We start from the raw sequence: 18,777 nt of genomic DNA on the forward strand, positions 1-18,777 counted from the left end.
AAAACCGAGAGTCAGACACGCAACTGACTGAGCCACCCAGGCGCCCCATGACTTAATCTCTCTGAGCCTCAATTTTCTCTCTATAAAACAAGCAAAATAATTCTTATTGATGAGGGTTGTTGGGAGAAGTGTTAAATGAGATCATGTGTTAGTCCCATTCCCTTGAGCATTCCAAGCAATCTCTGCTCCTTGAAGGCAACCAGAAGCATTTTAATTCAGCTGGAGAGTATGGGCTCTGGAGTCGAGTGCTTCCGCCCAAATCCCAAATCCATCACTTTCTCTTGCTAATGAGCCTTTGGTTCTCCAGTGACAGGATGGGAATAACACCACGACTGCATTACTGAGTCATCACGAGGATGAGCTAGTACATGGGAGGGGCCTGTTCCGCTGCTTGACACATAGAAAGCGCTCAACAGCTATCAGCAGTACGATTCACTCGGCCATTCAACCAAATTGTGGACTCCGCCATAGAGCACGCTCTGTCCTGAGGATAAGATGGAGTTCACTGCCTTCAAGAAGCTCACTGTCTAGTGGAGGAGCCAGACGCATAAACAAATAATTGTTCTTCCTGGCCAGCACACACTGGAGCCTTTGATTCCCAGTCAATAACCCTAAGTCTAGAGCATTATAAAACAAAGCTGGATATGTGAGGAACAGGGTGGGAGGGGGGCGTGGTGAACACGCTAACCAGGAACCAACAGTAGACCCTCCTTTTCGTCTATTAATTGCCTCCAAGAATCTAGAAACACAGGCGTGCAGACTTCCTCCTCGGCATGACTTCTAGCTGGCCGGCAGTAGGGGCACCTCCTACATCTCTGTTCACCAACATCTCCTAGATCTCCGTCCCCCGGCATCTCCTGGATCTCTGTTCTCCGCTGGCTTCAAAGCTGGTCCCATCCCATCTTTCAGGTCTCAGTTTAAATGCCACTTCTACAGGCCCCCGATCACATCATCCAGTGTCTGCCCTTAGAGAAGTCTATTCTTTTCCCTCAAAGCAATTACAATAACTTTCAGTGGTTGATTTGTTAATTCATTTTCCATCTCCTCGACCAGGCTGTGCGTTCCTAGAGTTCAGGTTCATTCTGCAGATATTTACCCAGAGTCTATTATGTGCCAGGCTCTGTGGTACGTGCTGGGCACTCAGTCTGGGGGCACAGACATGGCCTCATAGAGCCTATAATCTGTGTTTGCTGCAGAGCTTTGGGATGGAAGTTGACCCCAGTCCTGGCTGAGGACCTTCTTTTGGTGAGCCCAGTTAAAGATCTGGGCCCTGGATTGCCAATCTCTCACTGAATCCAAAAAGCAAGAGGCTGGAACTCTGGGGACTTCTTAGTTCTTCTTCCTTCTACAGCCCTAGATTCCCACGACCCAGCAGGGTTTAAGTTGGGGCACACAGCACAACCTCAAAGCCGTATCTGGCTCCCTTTTTTTTTTTTTTTTTGTTTTAAAGCTCTTCATATCAGCTCATAGGAGCAAAACCTACTGGTATTGAGCAAAGGATGTACTGACTTGGGGAGGGGGTGGGATTGGAGGTCGGGGAGGGAGAAGGGAGTCTCCTTAAGTCCTGCAGAGAAGGAATAAGTAGACTTGGAGATCTGTGTCCTGAGCACCTTTCAAGTTCAATGCCCTGAGATTTTCAGAGGGCAGCTTCCCACAGTCTGAGGTTCTCTATCACTGAGCCTGACTTCATCCCAAAGACCGTTTGCTGTTAAGGCAGCCTGAGGTCTGGGGATGCTGAATCAGACTCCAGTAAGTACATTCTGCTCCAAGCTCTCTGGGAATAGGTAAAGGGAACACTGTTTCCCAGGACTGCAACTGGGAGATAATAAGATTCAAAGGATTATTTAAAAAGCTGCTTTAAATTCTTTATTAAATAAACAAGGGAGTGTACACACACACACACGCACGCACACGCACGCACGCATGCACACGGAATAAATAAATCCTTGCTTCATAGCAGGAGATAATTCCCAAAAGCAGGATCAAGGAAAAAAATCTCAAGCCACAGAAACAAATATATTTATTCACTTACTTGGCACCTTCTCTGAGCCAGATTATTCTAGGACCAAAGAAAGAAATGAATGATTGTGGGTTCAGCGAAATCTGCTCAGTTCTGTGATATAGGTCTATGCCCAGTCTGCCCCGAGAACAGTGGAAAAGCGGGCAGGATTTCTCGTCCTTGTCAGCTATGTCCCAACCCTGCCCCCAAATTCTCTCCTCTTAACCTGTGCTGGAGGCCTGCACAGGCAATGCCATGGGGTGCGTCTGGAAGGTGGGGCCAGAGGAAAGACAGGTCCTTTAATTCGGACCACGGTATTGAGTTGAAAATAGGAGGGAGATCTATAAGAACCGGCCAGCTAACAGCCCCCAGCTGAAATCACTGCTACCAGATCTGTCAGAATTATTGGCGTGAATGCAGGAAAACCAGCAAGGAGAAACAGTGTCAGGCAGGGAATGAGATTGTGCAGCTAAATATGTGTGATATTGTCCCAGGAAAAGGAGATTGTCTGGAAATCTCTGCACTCAAATTCCTAACTCAGCCCCAGGTTAGAAGAATGCGTGTCCTCAGCACTAAACTCCCTTGCCCCTCTTTGAGCAGATAGTGAGTACTGTGTTGTTTTCCTGGCACAAAGATTGCATATCCTGGAAGAATACGCCCAGCCCATCTATGACAGATTGAACATGGAACCTATAATTTGGAGAAAACGCATGTTGGAAAGACTGCCTCTCCCAGGATCCATGATCCTGGTGGGAAGAAGAGGAGAATTTTTTTTTTTTCACTCAGCATTAAAATTTTACTATTATTCCAAATACAAACTGTGTTTCCTTGCCATACTAATACGATACCACTTAAACCATCAGTAGATCTCTTTCTGGATTCACATTGATCTATCCACATTCTACTGGTTTCTTTGACGATCAATAGCACATTTTTTTGAAAGACTTTATTTTTAAGTGATGTCTACACCCAACATGGGGCTTGAACTCACAACCCAGAGATCAAGAGTTGCACGCTCTACCAACTGAGCCAGCCAGGTGCACCCATAGCATGGATTTCCTAGCTAGATGGTACAATATGGCTATGGAAGAAAACTGTTCTCTGTATCAAATTCAAAAGGCTTCAAAGTAAATTAAGGCAGCTAGCTCAGTTAAGCCCCCTTCTTTGGAAATGTGTCCTGTTCACCCACAGTGCCCCATTAAAAAGGGTAAGATGAGGGGGTCAAATCTGTGCTGCATAACCCACATCCCCTGACCTCAGCTAATGAGGTCAAGGGTGAACACATGACCCAAGAGAACCCAATCCCTAGACCAATCAGATTATCTCCATCAGGTCTGTGACCCAAAAGCCACACAGGATGGATTCTTAGCCTTTTTTGGGTGTCACGGACTCCTACACAGTCTAGCGAAGCCTGAGGACTCTTTTCAAATACATACAATAAAACACAGATTATTACAAAGAAAACCAATGAATCGAAGTGTTGTTATTCAAATATTTTTTACGTGAGTGCTGTGATAATATATATGCTTCTTTATGAATACATTAAATGACAAGATCTAGTGGCTTTAATAAGTCCTAATTTCAAACAGTGATGAACATAAGCTATATCCCATGATATCAGCAGCCACTATAAAATGACCGGAAAGTATCTGTGATTTCTGTCAGTGACAAAAATCATAGATGCCGCTAATGCAGTAGTGGGTCTTCCTTGTATTTATAATAGAAGGAAATGCCAAATTTCAGTTACAGTTTACTGAAGATAAGGCTGCAATTCCACCCCCTCACCCCATCCAATTCATGAAATCCTGAATTTTTTTTTTCTTTTTTTAAGGTTTATTTATTTGAGAGAGAGAGAAAGAGAGAAAGCATGAGCGGGGGGAAAGGCAGAGAGATAGGGACAGGCCGACTCCAAGCTGAGGTGGAAGCCCAGTGTGGGACTCAATCCCGGGACCCTAAGACCATGAACTGAGCTAAAGGCAGATGCTTAACTGACTGAGCCACCCAGGTGCCCCGAAACCTTGAATTTCTAAACATGGGTGTTCAAGGGAAGCATGGACCCCCAGGTAAGAAACTGCCATAGAGACTTTCACTGGATAACAGAGGGTACTTAGCTAGAAAGGTCACACAGAGCTAGTCAGAGTGAACCATAAGGCAAGCCAAAGTCACATGCCAGCTAATGGTTTATGGGAGCAGAAGCAAACTGGCCAGCAGGTCGGCGTGAGGGCCATAAAGGAGTGATCTTGAGATCCCAGAGTAAGAGCCATCTTTCCAGCTGCTGTGAGGCATGGTTAAGTGTCCTAAAATCAGGGACCAAGAGATCTCCCCGTGCCTCTTCAGTAAATTTTCCTTTCACTCAAGCTAATGAAGGAAATTTTTTTCCTTCCAATTAATTGCCAGGATAATAGTTATTTACTTATTTATTTTATTTAACTTCATTTAATTAACCTGTAGTGTATTATTAGTTTCAGAGGTAGAGGTCAGTGATTCATCAGTTGCATATGCCGAGATAATAGTTAAATGTATTAACTTACTCTGAGTTTATAATATGTTTTGTATATTTGCGTATATTAATATTCCACTGGATTATAAACTCAACAGTGGAGACTACAAGCAACCATAATTCATGTCCAGTGGCTCCGGGGAAGAGGGAAAGTGGCTTGTCCTCTTCCTCTGTGGCCAACCCTGGCAGGCCGACCTGGGAAGTCTGGTTTATCTCTAGATATTTAGCTGGTAGGAGCCAGACAAAATGGAGCAGGATGGAAAATCAAAGAAGACTCCTGGAACTACCTGAACCATTGTTGATCTTTAGGTTTGGGGAGGGCAAGGGACGAGGGAGACAGAAATGCCCAGAAGAGGAAACCAAAGCTGTCAGAGGTCCTCTGGGGAAATGCATCTTAAATATTTAGACATCCCATTTGATGGGGGCAGGGATGGACTGTGTCCTGAGGGATAAACTGTGTCCTGTACAGCTTTCCTGTTACAAAAGTAACACTCATGGTCAGCGCCTGAACTCCACTAGACGGATGTAGGCCCAGGGCTGCTTCTGTGGAGAAGGGCACAGAATGACCCTCAAGGCTCTCCAGCTGCTCTTCCCACTGTTCTTAATCCACTGAGGGTAAACAGGAAAGGACACGCGAGGGCAAAGGAACTGAATATTACTGTTAATTGCTTAAAAACACAGTGGCTGGTGGGTACACAGTGTTTGTTTTCTTACCCTTTATACCTTAGATACGTCATATATTTTCTTTCATAGGTACCAAATATTTTATAGTGGAAATAGCTTAAAAGACACAGTGAAAACCAGAACAAATCAAACACCCCAGTGAAAACGTGAAAATTATTTAACACAACATCTGCAGTGACTACCCAAGTCCAAAAACATAGGTCCACTGAGGGATGTGCTCTCCAGACTTGAACCAGTTTCTGGCCCTCTGAATTCTGAGTCTAAGGAAGGGCGGGGATTCTAAGGAACCTGAGGTTCTAGAAAAAAAAAAAAAATCTGGATACAAAGTCACTTTCCAGAAAGACAAGAAACCTGGCAGGTTGCGGGTTAGAAAGCTGAGGGGCTAGAAGCTCGACTGCTAGGCCCCAGTCACCAGCCACCAGTTTAACTCAAAATATGCATTCCCAACGGGGCACCTGCTAAAGTCATGGCTGGGGGGGCCCTGGAGGGACGTGAGTGACCTCCAAGTGTCCTCCCCCAGTGAGGACTCTAAAATCCAGTGGCTGTCTAGGAAAAACTGAGTGGGGCCTAAGGAGATACCAGGGGAGGAGGAGTGCAGGGAGACAAAAGTGGAGGTTGAAAGATAAGCTTCAAGTCAGAGCTCGACTCAGAAGAGGAGTGTGGCCACACTATGGGGGAGCGGAGGGTGGGTGGCGGGAGGCATGGTCTGGAGGAGGAGAGAAGCAGGAATCAGGTCTTGACAGGTCTGATGGGGAGGAAATCATCCTAAATGGATGAGATCAAGCCTGAGGCTCAAACCTGCTTCCTGAGACTTCAGTCCTTCGGCCCAGGACTTCTCTCCACTCCTTGTCCTCTCTCCTGGCTACCGTCCATGTCCCCTAAGGTCACTTCTAGGGAATGACATCTCACACTCTCTCGGGTCTAGGTTTCACTGAGGAGGACAGGATGCCCTGGTTACCTAATTTAGCGCTTCCTACTGATACACTCCCCACTTCCTTGCAGGAAGCCATAACCTTGTGGGTTTAAAATTCCCCCTGAGTTTGCTAAACCGCCATCCTCAGGCTCAGTTAGGGAGGACAGGCAGCCCTGACACCAGGCTGACCCTAGGGAACAGAAGAGCTACTCCAGGGTTCATCTCCAGGTGAGGGCACGAAGGAAGGCCCGAACTTGGGCTCTGGTTACGGGGCATCTTGAACACCTGCTGATAATAAAACACTAACTGTCAAGCTTTTGGCCCTCCAACCCACCAAAACAGAGGAAGAAGGTGGGAGAGAAATTGTATTCCCTCTGATTCCCACCCCAGGGAGCAACAGCCCCCAGCCCAATCCCACTCTGAAGGCCACTAGCCAGAGCAGAAGGGCACCTGAGGGAGACTCTCCAGGAAGGACTGACCAAGGGACGAGGGACTGTATCGGCCCCTTCCTCAAAAGGGAAGGCGGGTCGTGGACACGGGAGAAAGGCTGAGGAGACACCTGGCCCAGTCTGCTATCCTCCACTTCCACTTCCATTGGGTCTAACTACTGAGGTGGCTTCTGTAAGATCTGTGGGAGAATAAAGCAGAGAAGGGCAAGGAAATAAAAGCCAACCGTGATAAAAAGAGACCGGGCAGCACATAGATGGCTAGCCCAGGAGGCCAGGTCCCCACGTTTTGAGGGGCATATCTTCCACCGAGAACCCTGAGTGCTAAAGTGACTCACTGCAGCTCTTGGCATGTGGTCACAATGCTTTACTCCTAACGGTCACTTCATAGCTGGCCCCCACCCAGCTCATTCCCCACACAATCGGAACCTTAGTTTATGCAGACCCCTTAGCCCCTGCCTGCTTCCTGTGCCTAGGCCTGATCTGGTTCAGGAAGAGTCTCCCCACCACAATAAGAGCCAACAGTGAATAGGGGTAGCCCCATCGAAAGCAGGAGTCAGCTTCTCAAATCAAATTCCTAATAACCTGGGATCTAGTTCAGAGAGGAGGGGTGTGGGCACCATCATAAATGCAGTCAGAGGGGTGCCTGGGTGGCACGCGGTCTGTTAAGCAACTGACTCTTGGTTTCCACTCAGGTTGTGATCTCAGGGCCGTGAGATCGAGCCCCATGTAAGGCTCCATGCGTAGAGCAGAGTCTGCTTGAGAAACTCTCTCCCTCTCCTTCTGCCCCTCTGCCTCCCTCTAAAATTAATAAGTAAATCTTTTTTAAAAAAGTAAATTTAAAATGCCATCAGAAAAGTGTGAAGGGATGCCTGGGTGGCTCAGACAGTTAAGCAGCTGCCTTCCCAGTGTCCTGGGATTGAGTCCTGCATTGGGCTCCTGGTTCTCCCTCTGCCTCGGCCTGCCACTCTGCCTGCCTGTGCTCTCTCTCTCACTCTAAGAAATAAATAAATAAAAATCTTTATTTAAAAAAAAAAAGAAAAGTGTGAAAGGAGCTAAGGGGCAGGTTTCAAGGAAGTAAGACAGGAAGTGAGAAATACATTCACAGAAGTCATAAGGAGTCCTGAAGGCAGAAAAGCAAAGAAATCCTGGGAAAAGCTATGAATGTACCAGTTCAACTCCACCTGGGTTGGGCCTAAGAAGAGAAGCTTTGAGAAGCTGCCATAAGGTAAGAGGCTCAGTAAATCAAAATTTAGATTAGGGGAGAGAAGTGGAGACTTACTTACTCAGGTGTTCCTGGAGGCAAAGCATTCTGCTTCATCCAGAAACACTTCCAAAAACAGGATCACAAAGCCCAGAAATCAAGGAATCAAATTGAGAAAGGGTCATTTGGGAAAGGAAACACAGAGCTCTAAGATTTCTTTCTTTCTAAATCATTCAGGGTGGGAGAAAAGTGAGAGGACCAACGTCTTGCTATTTTGGTCACTCTCTCCTGTATAAAGTTGGTAGAATTTTGCAAGACTAGTCCCCCAGGCAGAGGGGCTGGGGCCCCCTGACGAGGTAGAAGAGTTGGTAATGAGCCAAGAAAGGTTCTATAAATACAAGGTGCTAGAGAGATGAAATTACCAGTCATGGGACTCAACCTGTCAGTCATCGTGCTCTGTGACCACGCCTAAAACTAGATGGACGTCAATTCAACAGATAGGCACTGGAGCCTGCCGTATTCCAGGTACCGTTCCTGGCTACAAAAATGAACACAACGTAAAACAATTCTTGCCCTGTGGCACCTATATTTTAGTGCTGAAAGATCACTAATAAAAAATAGTATGTTAAAGAATGTTGGGTGCCAAGGGGAGGAGCGGGGGCAGGAAGAAGAGTAGGATAAGGAATTGGGAGTGTAGGGATGGAGGGGTGGATTGCCATTTTAAATAGGGCAGGCGGGGAAGGGGGGCTTTGACAAGATGACATCTGAGCAAACATTGGAAGGACCCGAGAGATTTAGTTCATGGGTATCTTAGAGACAAGTGCTGGAAACAGAGGGAACAGCTAGTGCAAAGGCTTAAGGTGGGAGTGTACACAAGGTACTGAAAGAACAGTAAGATGGTCAATGGGTCTAGAGGGAAGTCAGGGAATAAGAGATTGTAGGAGAGGTCGGAGAAGCTATGGGGGTCAGATATCCAGGAACTCCTCAGCCATGGTGAGGACTGCTTTTACTTGAAGTGACATGGGAACCCTTTGCAGGGTTGGGAGCCAAGAAGTGGCTAACTTAGAACGTCAAAGAATCAGTCCAGCTTCCAAGTTGAGAAGAGACTGTAGGAGAGCCAGAGTGGATGCACAGAGACAAGTTAGGAGTCTACGACAGTCATCTGAGCAAAAATTGAAGATGGCTCCGATCAAGGTGGAAGAAGCAGAAGAAGAGCCTGTATCTATCTTGAAAGAAGAGCCAACAGAATTTCTTGATGGACTGGATGAGAAATAAGAGTTAATTAACATGACCCCAAGATTGCTTTTTAACTCAAATAAGTGGAAGGACAGAGTTGCCATCAACTGAGAAGGGAAGGTTAAAGGAGGAACATGCTTGGCGTAGGTGTGCTGGGGAGAGCGGGGGAAATCAGGAGCTCCGTTTGAATGTGATGAGTTTGAATTGTCTATTGGACTTTCCACTGGCAATGTTGAACAAGCAGCTGGAGACACAAGTCTAGGGTTTGGGAAGATCTGGGCTGGAGATACAGGCATAAAAATGGCTTAAAGCCATGAGATTAAATGTAATCACCAACAGAGGGAAGGCAGGTAGAGAACAGAAGAGGACCAAGGACAGAGCCTTGGAAAACAAAGAACCTTGGTACAGAAAAAAGGAAAACATCAAAGGAGATTGCAAAGAAGAAACAGAGAATAGAAATAGAAAAATAAGGTCAGTAAAGTACACATCTCTGGAAGCAAATGAAGAAAGTGTGTCAAGAAGGACTGGCTGGCCGACTGTATGAAAGGCTGATTGTAGACCAAATAAGAGGAGAACCAAGAACTAACTATTGGATTTTGCAATGAGAAAGTCAGTCTTGACCTTTTTGAGAACAACTTCAGGACAGTGATAAGGAGTCAAAACCCCACTGAAATGGTTTCAAGAGAGACCAGGAAGTGAGGGACTGCACACAATGAAAATAGACAACTCTTGTAAAGAGTTCCATAGGAAAGCAGGCAAAGAAGCGGGCTGGTAACTGAGGAGGTTTTTTGAGGTGGGAAAAATGATAGCACATTTGTGTGCTAATATGATGAGCCTATAGAAAGCAAAAAGTTAGAGAGGGAGAATTACTGGAGCAATTTCCTTGATAGGTGACCTAGAATCCAATGCACAAATGAGGAACTGCCTTTAGATGGGCAGATGGTGAATTTTTCTATGCAAACAGGTAGAAAGGCAGTGTATGAGGGTACAGATGTTAGCAGGGAGTAGAAGCAGTGCTGAAAATCTGTTAAAGTTCACTTCTGATGACTCTTATTTTTTTTCCCCAGCAAAACAGGAAGCAGGGTCAAGGTGGCTTGAGGAAAGAGAAGAAGGTGTGAAATGATGGGAGAGGGACTGGGTCAGGGAACTACAACAAGAACGTCTGGCAGTATTAAGAGTACATTTGAGGTTCATGGTCAAGAATTTATTTATTTATTCTTCTGTTGAGAGTCAGAAATAGAGAAAGGGGCGGGGGGGTGGTTGTGGGAGAGGGAGAGAAAGAACCTTAAGAAGGCTCCACGCCCAGCTTGGAGCCTGATGCAGGGCTCAATCTCATGACCCTGAGATCATGACCTGAGCCAAAATCAGGAGTAGGACATCAATAATTTAAATGGAAACAGTCAGCATGGCTGTTATGGTTATTTTGTTGTTGTTGTTGTTGTTTCCTGAACTAACCATGTTTGGCTATATATGCAGCTATGGAAGAGGCCAAAAAGTTAGGTTTACCTATAAACAAAAGATGGGCAATCGGGTCAAGAACACAGGCAAGGAAGTGATTCTAATGACTGACCACGGAAGCTGAGTAAAGAAGGGAAGCAGGACATCAAAGGAGCCAGGACAATAAAAACAAGGGTAAGATCAATGGACTGGAGGTCCCTGTGGGATTCAAGGAAGGTTGAGTTGAGGTAGAGAAAGAGAGTTGGAAGAGTAAGAGGAAGAAGTGGTTGGAAAGTAAGACCTATAAAATTGAGATGATGGAGTGGTTGCCATTATTAGCCATGGCAAGGTCTAGAGCGGACTCAAGGGCAGAGTTTCTAAATAGCAGCCACTCTGGCCTAGACAACGCTTGGCCATGGCAGGCAGGGGTTGGAAGGCATTCTGCCTACTATAGGGTGTTGAGCGGTGTCCCTGGACACTACCCACGACTACTAGATGCCAGCAGTGTCTCTCAAGTTATGACAACCAAACATGTCTCCAGACATTGCCAAATGTTCCCTGTGGGCAAAACCTCCCTGTGTTGAGAAGCATTGCTCTAGAGTATGACCACAGAAATCAGTGAATGAGACAGAGCAGAAGTCAAGATAATTAGGGAAGACTGGAGAAAGTGGCCTTGAGTCAGGAGCTAAAGTCCTCAAGAAACAAATGGCAATGACTCAGAGTCACTACACCACAACAAATGTGTACTGGCGGGTATACTCTGACCAGAGAGCCCAAACCGGGCTTTTTAGGGAAGAGGAGGGAGAACGGTCAGAAAGCAGCAATGAGAAGCAGAAAGACACATATCCCACCACCATATTCAGGGGCAAGAGGACAATGTGAGTGGGCAGCAGATAAAGAAGTATCCTCTGTGAAAGCCAGGTTTGTGAGCAAGAAGGGGAAAGGAGTGCTCAGAGAAGAGACTAAACATAAAGGCAATTTTGCTGATGATACACTATTAGTTCCAGAAGGCACAGTGGAAGGGTTCAGGAACTGGGGAAGGCTGGGAAAAGAAGACAGAGGGAAGTGCAAGGCGTGTCCCTCAAACTGGAAGGTGGAATCCGGTAGCAGGTCCACTAAGGAGAGTGGTGGCTTAGTGGACACACATCTTCAAAACAAGAGAAGGGAGCTTCCTGTTATTTTAGCAAGAAGGTGGACAGAAGGTACAAATCTTCTGGGAATAGGGTGCACGCCACTAGCAGTCACGCTGTAATTACCAACCCTAGGCTAGACGTGGTCTAGAACAAGAAAATCATCTTCACTTCCCCAAAGAACAGCACCAGCTTTAATATGAGGAAGCCAACCAAACAGACACACATCTATCAAGAGACGAGAACAGGGTTTTCAAAAACCTGGGAGCTAAGGAAATCTTCCAGAAGAAGGAAGCTTGAGTAAGGTTCATGCAGATAGGCCTAAAGCCCTAAGTGGGATTTCTGTGGTCAATCAGGCAAGTGCCTTCCTTCTTGGGGGATTCAAAATTAGGGTGATCTAAGAGGGGCGGAAGACCTCTAAAGAAGCAATGGATTATGGCCAAGAATCCAGAAGACCTGATCTCGTGCTTACGCTCTGAAAGAGGATCAGAATGTGGTGAATTCCCAGATGGACTGAGAATCACCCCAAGCCAGTCAGGGTTAAGAAAAGGAACCTGGATGAGGAAGCCGGGGAAGCTGAATCAATCAAATTAAGAAACAGCAAAGAACTCTATCAGGATAAGGAATTGGAGCTGGGTAAATTTATCCACTACCTTTTCTTCCTTTTCAAAAAATTACAAAATGACATTCTGACTTTTAACACTTAGATACATACTTAACATTTCAGTTTCAACACTATGGACCTGTAGACATAAAAGTAAAAGATGCTGTTCACTTTGTCTCCAAACCCATTCTTCAGAGGTAACCACTGTGAACAATCTGGTGTGTATCTCCCCAGACTTTTTTCTATTCTTATATAAATGTACATGTACAGAGGTGTTTTCTCCCTCCAAATGGGACCACACTGCAGATATTCTTATGCATTTTGCTTTTGTCACTCACTAGTATATGACGGCTGTCTTTTCAAGGATGACCTACATATAGGTCAACCTCATTTTTTTTAAAGGCTTCATTGTACTACACTGTATGGATAAACTACAATTTTTTCATATTTACACAACAAAGGGAGTTTAAACTGTTTCCAATTTTCCCCATTAGAAACAACACTGCTGGGGCGCCTGGGTGGCTCAGTGGGTTAAAGCCGCTGCCTTCGGCTCAGGTCATGATCTCAGGGTCCTGGGATCGAGCCCCGCATCAGGCTCTCTGCTCAGCGGGGAGCCTGCTTCCTCCTCTCTCTCTGCCTGCCTCTCTGCCTACTTGTGGTCTCTGTCTGTCAAATAAATAAATAAAATCTTTAAAAAAAAAAAAAAGAAAAGAAAGAAACAACACTGCTGGGCGCCTGGGTGGCTCAGTGGCTTGAGGCCTCTGCCTTCAGCTCGGGTCATGGTCCCGGGGTCCTGGGGTCGAGGCCCATGTCGGGCTCTCTGCTCAGCGGGGAGCCTGCTTCCCTTCCTCTCTCTCTGCCTGCCTGCCTCTCTGGCTACTTGTGATCTATGTTTGTCAAATAAATAAAATCTTCAAAAAAAAAAAAAAAAAGAAACAACACGGCTTTCAACATACTCGTGCACAAGTGTTCACACATTACTAATTCTACAGATCACATTCCTACCTGCTGGATTAAAGGATAGAGCTGATACCGCCAAAAAACCCTGCCCTCCAAAAATAACGTATCAATCTGTATTCCCACTACAATCGGATGAAGAATGCCCAATTCCCCATAATCTTGCCAAAGATACAATAATTGATTTCAGTTTTTGCTGACTGACAGAAGAAGATCTCATCCTTGCTTTAATATGAATGCTATTTTGTTCTGTTTGCTCTCTTTGGTGGGGGATGATATGTCAGTCTGAGAACAATGAGAACTGTTTTCAGATTCCTTTATATGCAGACACATGGAACCAAAAAGATAGCATCTTCGTTAAATATACTGACTGCAGAATGGAAAGAAATCTGAGGATGATAATCATTAGACACATAACCAATACTCTGGAATGTTTACTGTGCGCCACACCATGAAAAGTACTCAAGTAGGCTATCTTCCTGAGCTCTTAAAATTCTGTGGAGGGCACGGATAGATCCTTTTTCCACAAAAAGAAACTGAGGCCAGATAACCGAAGTAGCTTTCTTGAAGTCGCACATCTAGTAACTAAATGTTTTGAACCCAGACTACCTGACTCTGAAGCCCCCATGTAGACAACAGTGTGACTTGCTCAACCAATGTCCCATAGGCAATGGCTGGTGCGGTCAGGATTCAAAGCCAAGTCTGCCCAGCGGCAGAGCACCCATATGTAAGGTGTTTGTTCAACAGAACTTGCATCACCTATATGAATAATGTAATGACAGTGTGAGAAAGAATTTGTTCCTACCTAAACGTTTTTTTTGGGGGGGAGGTGTCTGATTTTGGTATTTTTGGTTCTCTTTTGCCTAAAGTTAAAAAAAAAAAAAATCCTGACATTGCCTTGGTTGAACTAAAGGCAGGGCCACTGTGTCGCATGGCTCAGGGGCATCATACTTTATGTGAATGGAGTTCCCTGGAGTTGCTCAGTCCACAACCTGCAGGGCTGAATGTGGTAGTGCTGGACCAGATACAGACTGTCTAAAGGAAATGGCAGATTTCTTCCCGCAGTTGGGCCCGCAGAGCACAGGGAAACAGAGTGCCCCCTAGTGGTTGAGAACCGTGTTGACGACCACAGAAGTAAAGCTCAAAATCTCCAGGACAGACAGAACGAGGGTGGCCGCTGAGATGAAATGGGAAGACATGAAGACAAACCGCTGCTCTCTCTAGAGGATGCCCGTACAAAAGAACGCAAGATTATCCCAAAACTACTCTTCGGAGAATCAAGGGTGGCCCCCAGGAAACAAAGGGGAACAGAGGATAAGTATTGCCCAGAATTCAGGTCTCAAGGATAAGATGCCTACACGGTAAATGAAGACAGGAAAGGAAAATGACTTTACTAAACTAGAGGAGGGGGCAGAGAAGGTGGGAACAGGCAGAAATAGACTCAAGACTAGATAATCAGTCCTTGGAAACTTCTGAGTAATCTTCCAAGAGGCACTCCCCCCACCAAAAAAAAAAAAAAAAAACTAGAAAATTAGGAGAACCTTGAAAATGTTCTCAAGGGGAAAAATGATGCTAAAAGAAACCCAGATGTGGTGAATGTAAAATGAATGGAATTTTGGATTCATTCCTACTGTCAGCCTCTCTTAGAATTGAGGCAAAGGCAATTGCAGACTTGGGAAGAAAGGCTTAACTTGACCAAATTAAAATGGCTTAAAGCCATGAGGAGACCATGAGTAAAACAGAAACACACATCAGCTGGGCAGAAGATGGGCCCTGAGAATCAGCACAGTAACTGAAAGCAACGGGACAGATGCAGCCATGGTAAACATGATCATGAATGCCAATCACTTGCTTGCTAGAGAAGGAGATATTCTGGGTAATTGCATTTTCTAGTTTAACGTTTACCATTTGTTACTTACACAGATTATCAGTTTTCAAAGAATTCACCAGTATATTGTAAAATAAAAATAACACAAAAATAGAAGATGCCTCAGAATCTTCCAGTGACATTGGGTGCTTATCAAAAGTATCAGTGGTTACGACTGCCCAAGGTTTGTACGGAATCTGGTCTCAGTTACTGACCTGGCTCAGAAGAAGCAATCTAGAAAGATGTAGATGGCACTGAATAAGAAGAAGACAATACCCAGAGTTAAGAGCCATCATATTTTTTAGTTCAAAGGACTCAATACAGTTAGAAGTATGGCAAATGATAATAGGGACAGAGGAAAACAATGCCACATTCAGCTTGACAACTCAGGAGATTGTGAGTTCCATGAGAGCAATGACTTTGTTTAGGTCACTGTTCCATCCCCGCTTCTAGCACAGTGACTGATCCATAGTAGGCACTCAAAAATACTCAGAGGAGGAAATAAATGCTGTTCTGTTTACTGCCCTTTTCCCATTCTCCCTGCCCCCCCCCACCAAAACAAAACAAAACAAAACAAAAAAAACACATTTCTAGAAAGAAAGAAGGAATGCTGTTCACTTGGTCTAATAGCCTTCTTCACATTCTCTACTCAGGGAAATTCTCATCCTTCAAGGTCCTGCACAAATGTCTTCTCTTTCTTAGTCTTCCCTGAGATCCCTTCCTACTCCCCACAACCCCACCTCCTTCAAAATGCCAGAATTAAACCTTTTTCATTCTTGGCTTCCAAAGCCCATCACTCAGATCTGTATCTGCTCTCATTTCATTCTGCATTATGTTGTAATTCAGTTTGTTTTTGTTTTTGTTTGTATTCTGTGTTGCTGTGTCTGACCCTTCCACTGGGTTATAAGCTCCTTGAGGGCCAGGTTCTTGAGGGATTTGGTGATTCTGGAAACCCCATCTTTTAACATAATGCCCTATAAACAGTCTTTACTTAAATGTCTGCTAAGTTTAATAAAACAGAATGACATTCTTGGTATCTAATAAAAAGCCAGCATCTAATAGATGCTCGATAAATATTTATTATATGAATGAACCAAAAGAAAGATACCAACAAAACAAAGTTCTTTGCCTCAAATCCTGGGGCTGGAGGGTGTGCCTTGAAGAGAGAGCAATGGCCCGAGAGACTTGCCTGGTTCACGCACTCAGCCTCGGGCCCTCGGGCACCAGAGCTGCCGAGATAAGTCTGAGGGAGTGCCAGGAAGAGGAAAAAAACTGGCATGGGGAGGGGGAGGGCGGGGTGAAAACGGAGCCAGCGATGAGGGGCACACAGGGCAGATGGCCTAAGTGACGTCTGGGACCACATACGGTAATCTTCTGCTAAAGCTGGGATAGAGTAAACACCCAAGAGGGGAGGAATTGTTTAGCCTGCGCTGAAGGGCTGAAAGTAGGAGAAAGGACGAAACGCGGCATGGAAGGTCAAAGCCTTGTGACCAGAAAGCCAACCAGGGGACACGCTGCTCTCCTTAGACTCAAACAACAACGTCACCATCACATATGTTTTTACAGATATCAACAAGTGTGATTACTTTCACTGTCAGGCCAAAGGAGGTCTACAAACAGATGGATTCTTGCAGTGAGAAGACCTGAACCCTAAAACAAAAAGCCCACACCTGCAACACAAAGCCCTTTTACCGCATTGCAGAATGTAGCCCCGAGCTCCGTGTTACTAAGCAGTATCAAAAAAAAAAAAACCCAAAAAAACAAACAAACAAACAACAACAACAAAAAACCCCAACTATGGATTTGGACTTCACCTATAAGGGAAAAGCATCTTCAAGAGAAGAGAAAAGGGGGAGGAGGGAATCAGTACAGCGGTGGGCCCAGACCCCTTCCCCGCCATTCTGTAAAACCCATGATATCTCCCTTCTGGGTCCTCATTCGCTGCTTTCCGTTTTACTCTAACAAAGCCACCTCTAAAAGTGGTGTTTGCTGAAAACATATGCATTTCTTCCCATTCCCCTGCACGTCTGCCTGCGCGCACTTAGGAAGTCTCAGTGGATGCCAATAGTGCCTATGACATTCACAGTAAGTACTGAGCAGGCGGGATAGAGAAGATACGGCTTCCCGCTTCAAAGAACTTGTAATCTACTTGAAGAGACAAAACAGAAATACGTGCACATTGCACAAAAATCACTGCAAAACAACACGTGACATATGCAGCAAAAAAAAAAAAAAAAGGCTGCATTATCTATCTGCAAATGGTCTGCATAGTAAGAGCTTGAAGATAAGATGGCACTGATAATTCTGGGAAGGCTTCCTGGCAGAGGTGCCTTTTCTTCCTGAAGAAGAAACGCTGAAATGGCCGGACTGAAATCAATGGAAGGGGGTCATAAAATCTAGAAGGAACCATGAGGTATATCCCATCGAAACTGCTCTTTGACTGATGAAGTAAACAGAACCCCGGGGAGCTTAAATAATATGTCTAGGGACACAGAGATAAGTGGAAGAACTCAACCTCAAATCAGAGTGTTCTGTCTTCACATCCAGGGCAGACAATAGAATGACCCCAGAGAAGCGAGAATTGGCAAATGACTGTGAGGAAGGAGGCGAGTGGCTGGGCTTGGCTGTGACAAGGGGACTGTTCGTAGGGTCCTGAGATGTAAGTCCCAGGCTATTCTCAAATCCGGTGCTCCATGTGACACTGTGCTCTGTCCCTGCCCAGGAACACCCAGCATCCCTTCGTGCATTTCCCGCCCCACACACCCTGCTCTGAGAGTTAGCTCCCAGCACCTGCTGTTCCTATATTCCCAAGGCCCTTCCAGTCCTAAGGACCCAAGAAGATCCAAGACACACATATGGCAAAACTAGCCAAGAAGCAACTCCATATATGAACCTTTGGTTCTGCTCACTACCCCACCCTCCTTCGCCCCCACCAACACTGAGGAAACCAGATGTACAAATGGTTAACAGAGGAAAAAAAAAAAAATCCCACCCAGACCACTTGAAACGCGGCTAGTCTGGCTGGGCTTCGAATCCGCTCAGCGACTGCTCCATGTCTTCTATTTATAGCCTCTGGGTGCCCAGCCCAGCTTCCAGGTCACTAATTGTGGCCCAGCCCCGAGCCAATCCCCCCCATCTCCTCCTCCGCCCTTGCAACACAGGGAAAAAGCAGCAAATCCGGCTTTGTCCGGCCCAGGAAGAACAGCCAGGAGTGGGATCTGAATCCAAGACCCTATATTATAGGTCCTGAAGAAGGTACCAGAACCATCCAGAAGGTCTGCTCTCAGACTGTGTATCTTGGAGAGCTGTGCTATCCCCTCCTTCTACAGCAGGCATCCTTTCCTGAATTCTTCAGGTTCATCAAAGTTGGATCCTAGTTTCAGGCTTACCCATTCAAATACTAGAGAGGGGAGATATGGGTTTGGCCACCAAGGACACTGCAAACAGTCCAGCAAGGAGCGTATCTCTTTTAGTAGATGTGTAAGTATCTGGAGATTGGGATGCCTGCCCTGTCTGGGGGTCTCTTTGCTGGAGGACCTACCCGTTTGTTTTACTACTCTGCAACAAAAGAAGGTACCCACGGAGGGGGTGTGCTCAGCATTAAGCCTCCAAAATTTCTTTTCTAACACCCACCAAATACATTTGAAATTTCAGAGTTTCAGAGAGAGCCCTGAACAGGATGGGTTTCTTAGGATGCTCTAAATAATTCTTTCTGATTCCAAGATGCTATTATCTGTGTATCATTTTATATAACATTATTTCCCCCTAAGAATGGAGATGACTCTAAGATGAGCAGTGAT

General features: G+C 45.5%; 1 protein-coding gene across 3 annotated transcripts in view; it reads right to left on the bottom strand.

Annotated features, from left to right (window-relative positions):
• Positions 1–18,777, bottom strand: part of NHEJ1 (non-homologous end joining factor 1) — a 76,376-nt gene that overhangs the window by 13,582 nt on the left and 44,017 nt on the right. For 2 of the 3 annotated variants that reach the window (XM_032857233.1, XM_032857234.1), the window contains exon 6: positions 2,033–2,059. The exons of the other annotated variant lie outside the window; for it this stretch is intronic. In XM_032857233.1, coding sequence (XP_032713124.1) covers positions 2,033–2,059 — 27 coding nt within the window. The remainder of the gene's footprint in view (positions 1–2,032; positions 2,060–18,777) is intronic. 3 annotated transcript variants of the gene reach the window in all.

Source organism: Lontra canadensis, unplaced genomic scaffold, assembly GCF_010015895.1.
Source record: "Lontra canadensis isolate GAN:19392208 unplaced genomic scaffold, GSC_riverotter_1.0 scaffold13, whole genome shotgun sequence".
NCBI lineage: Eukaryota > Metazoa > Chordata > Mammalia > Carnivora > Mustelidae > Lontra > Lontra canadensis.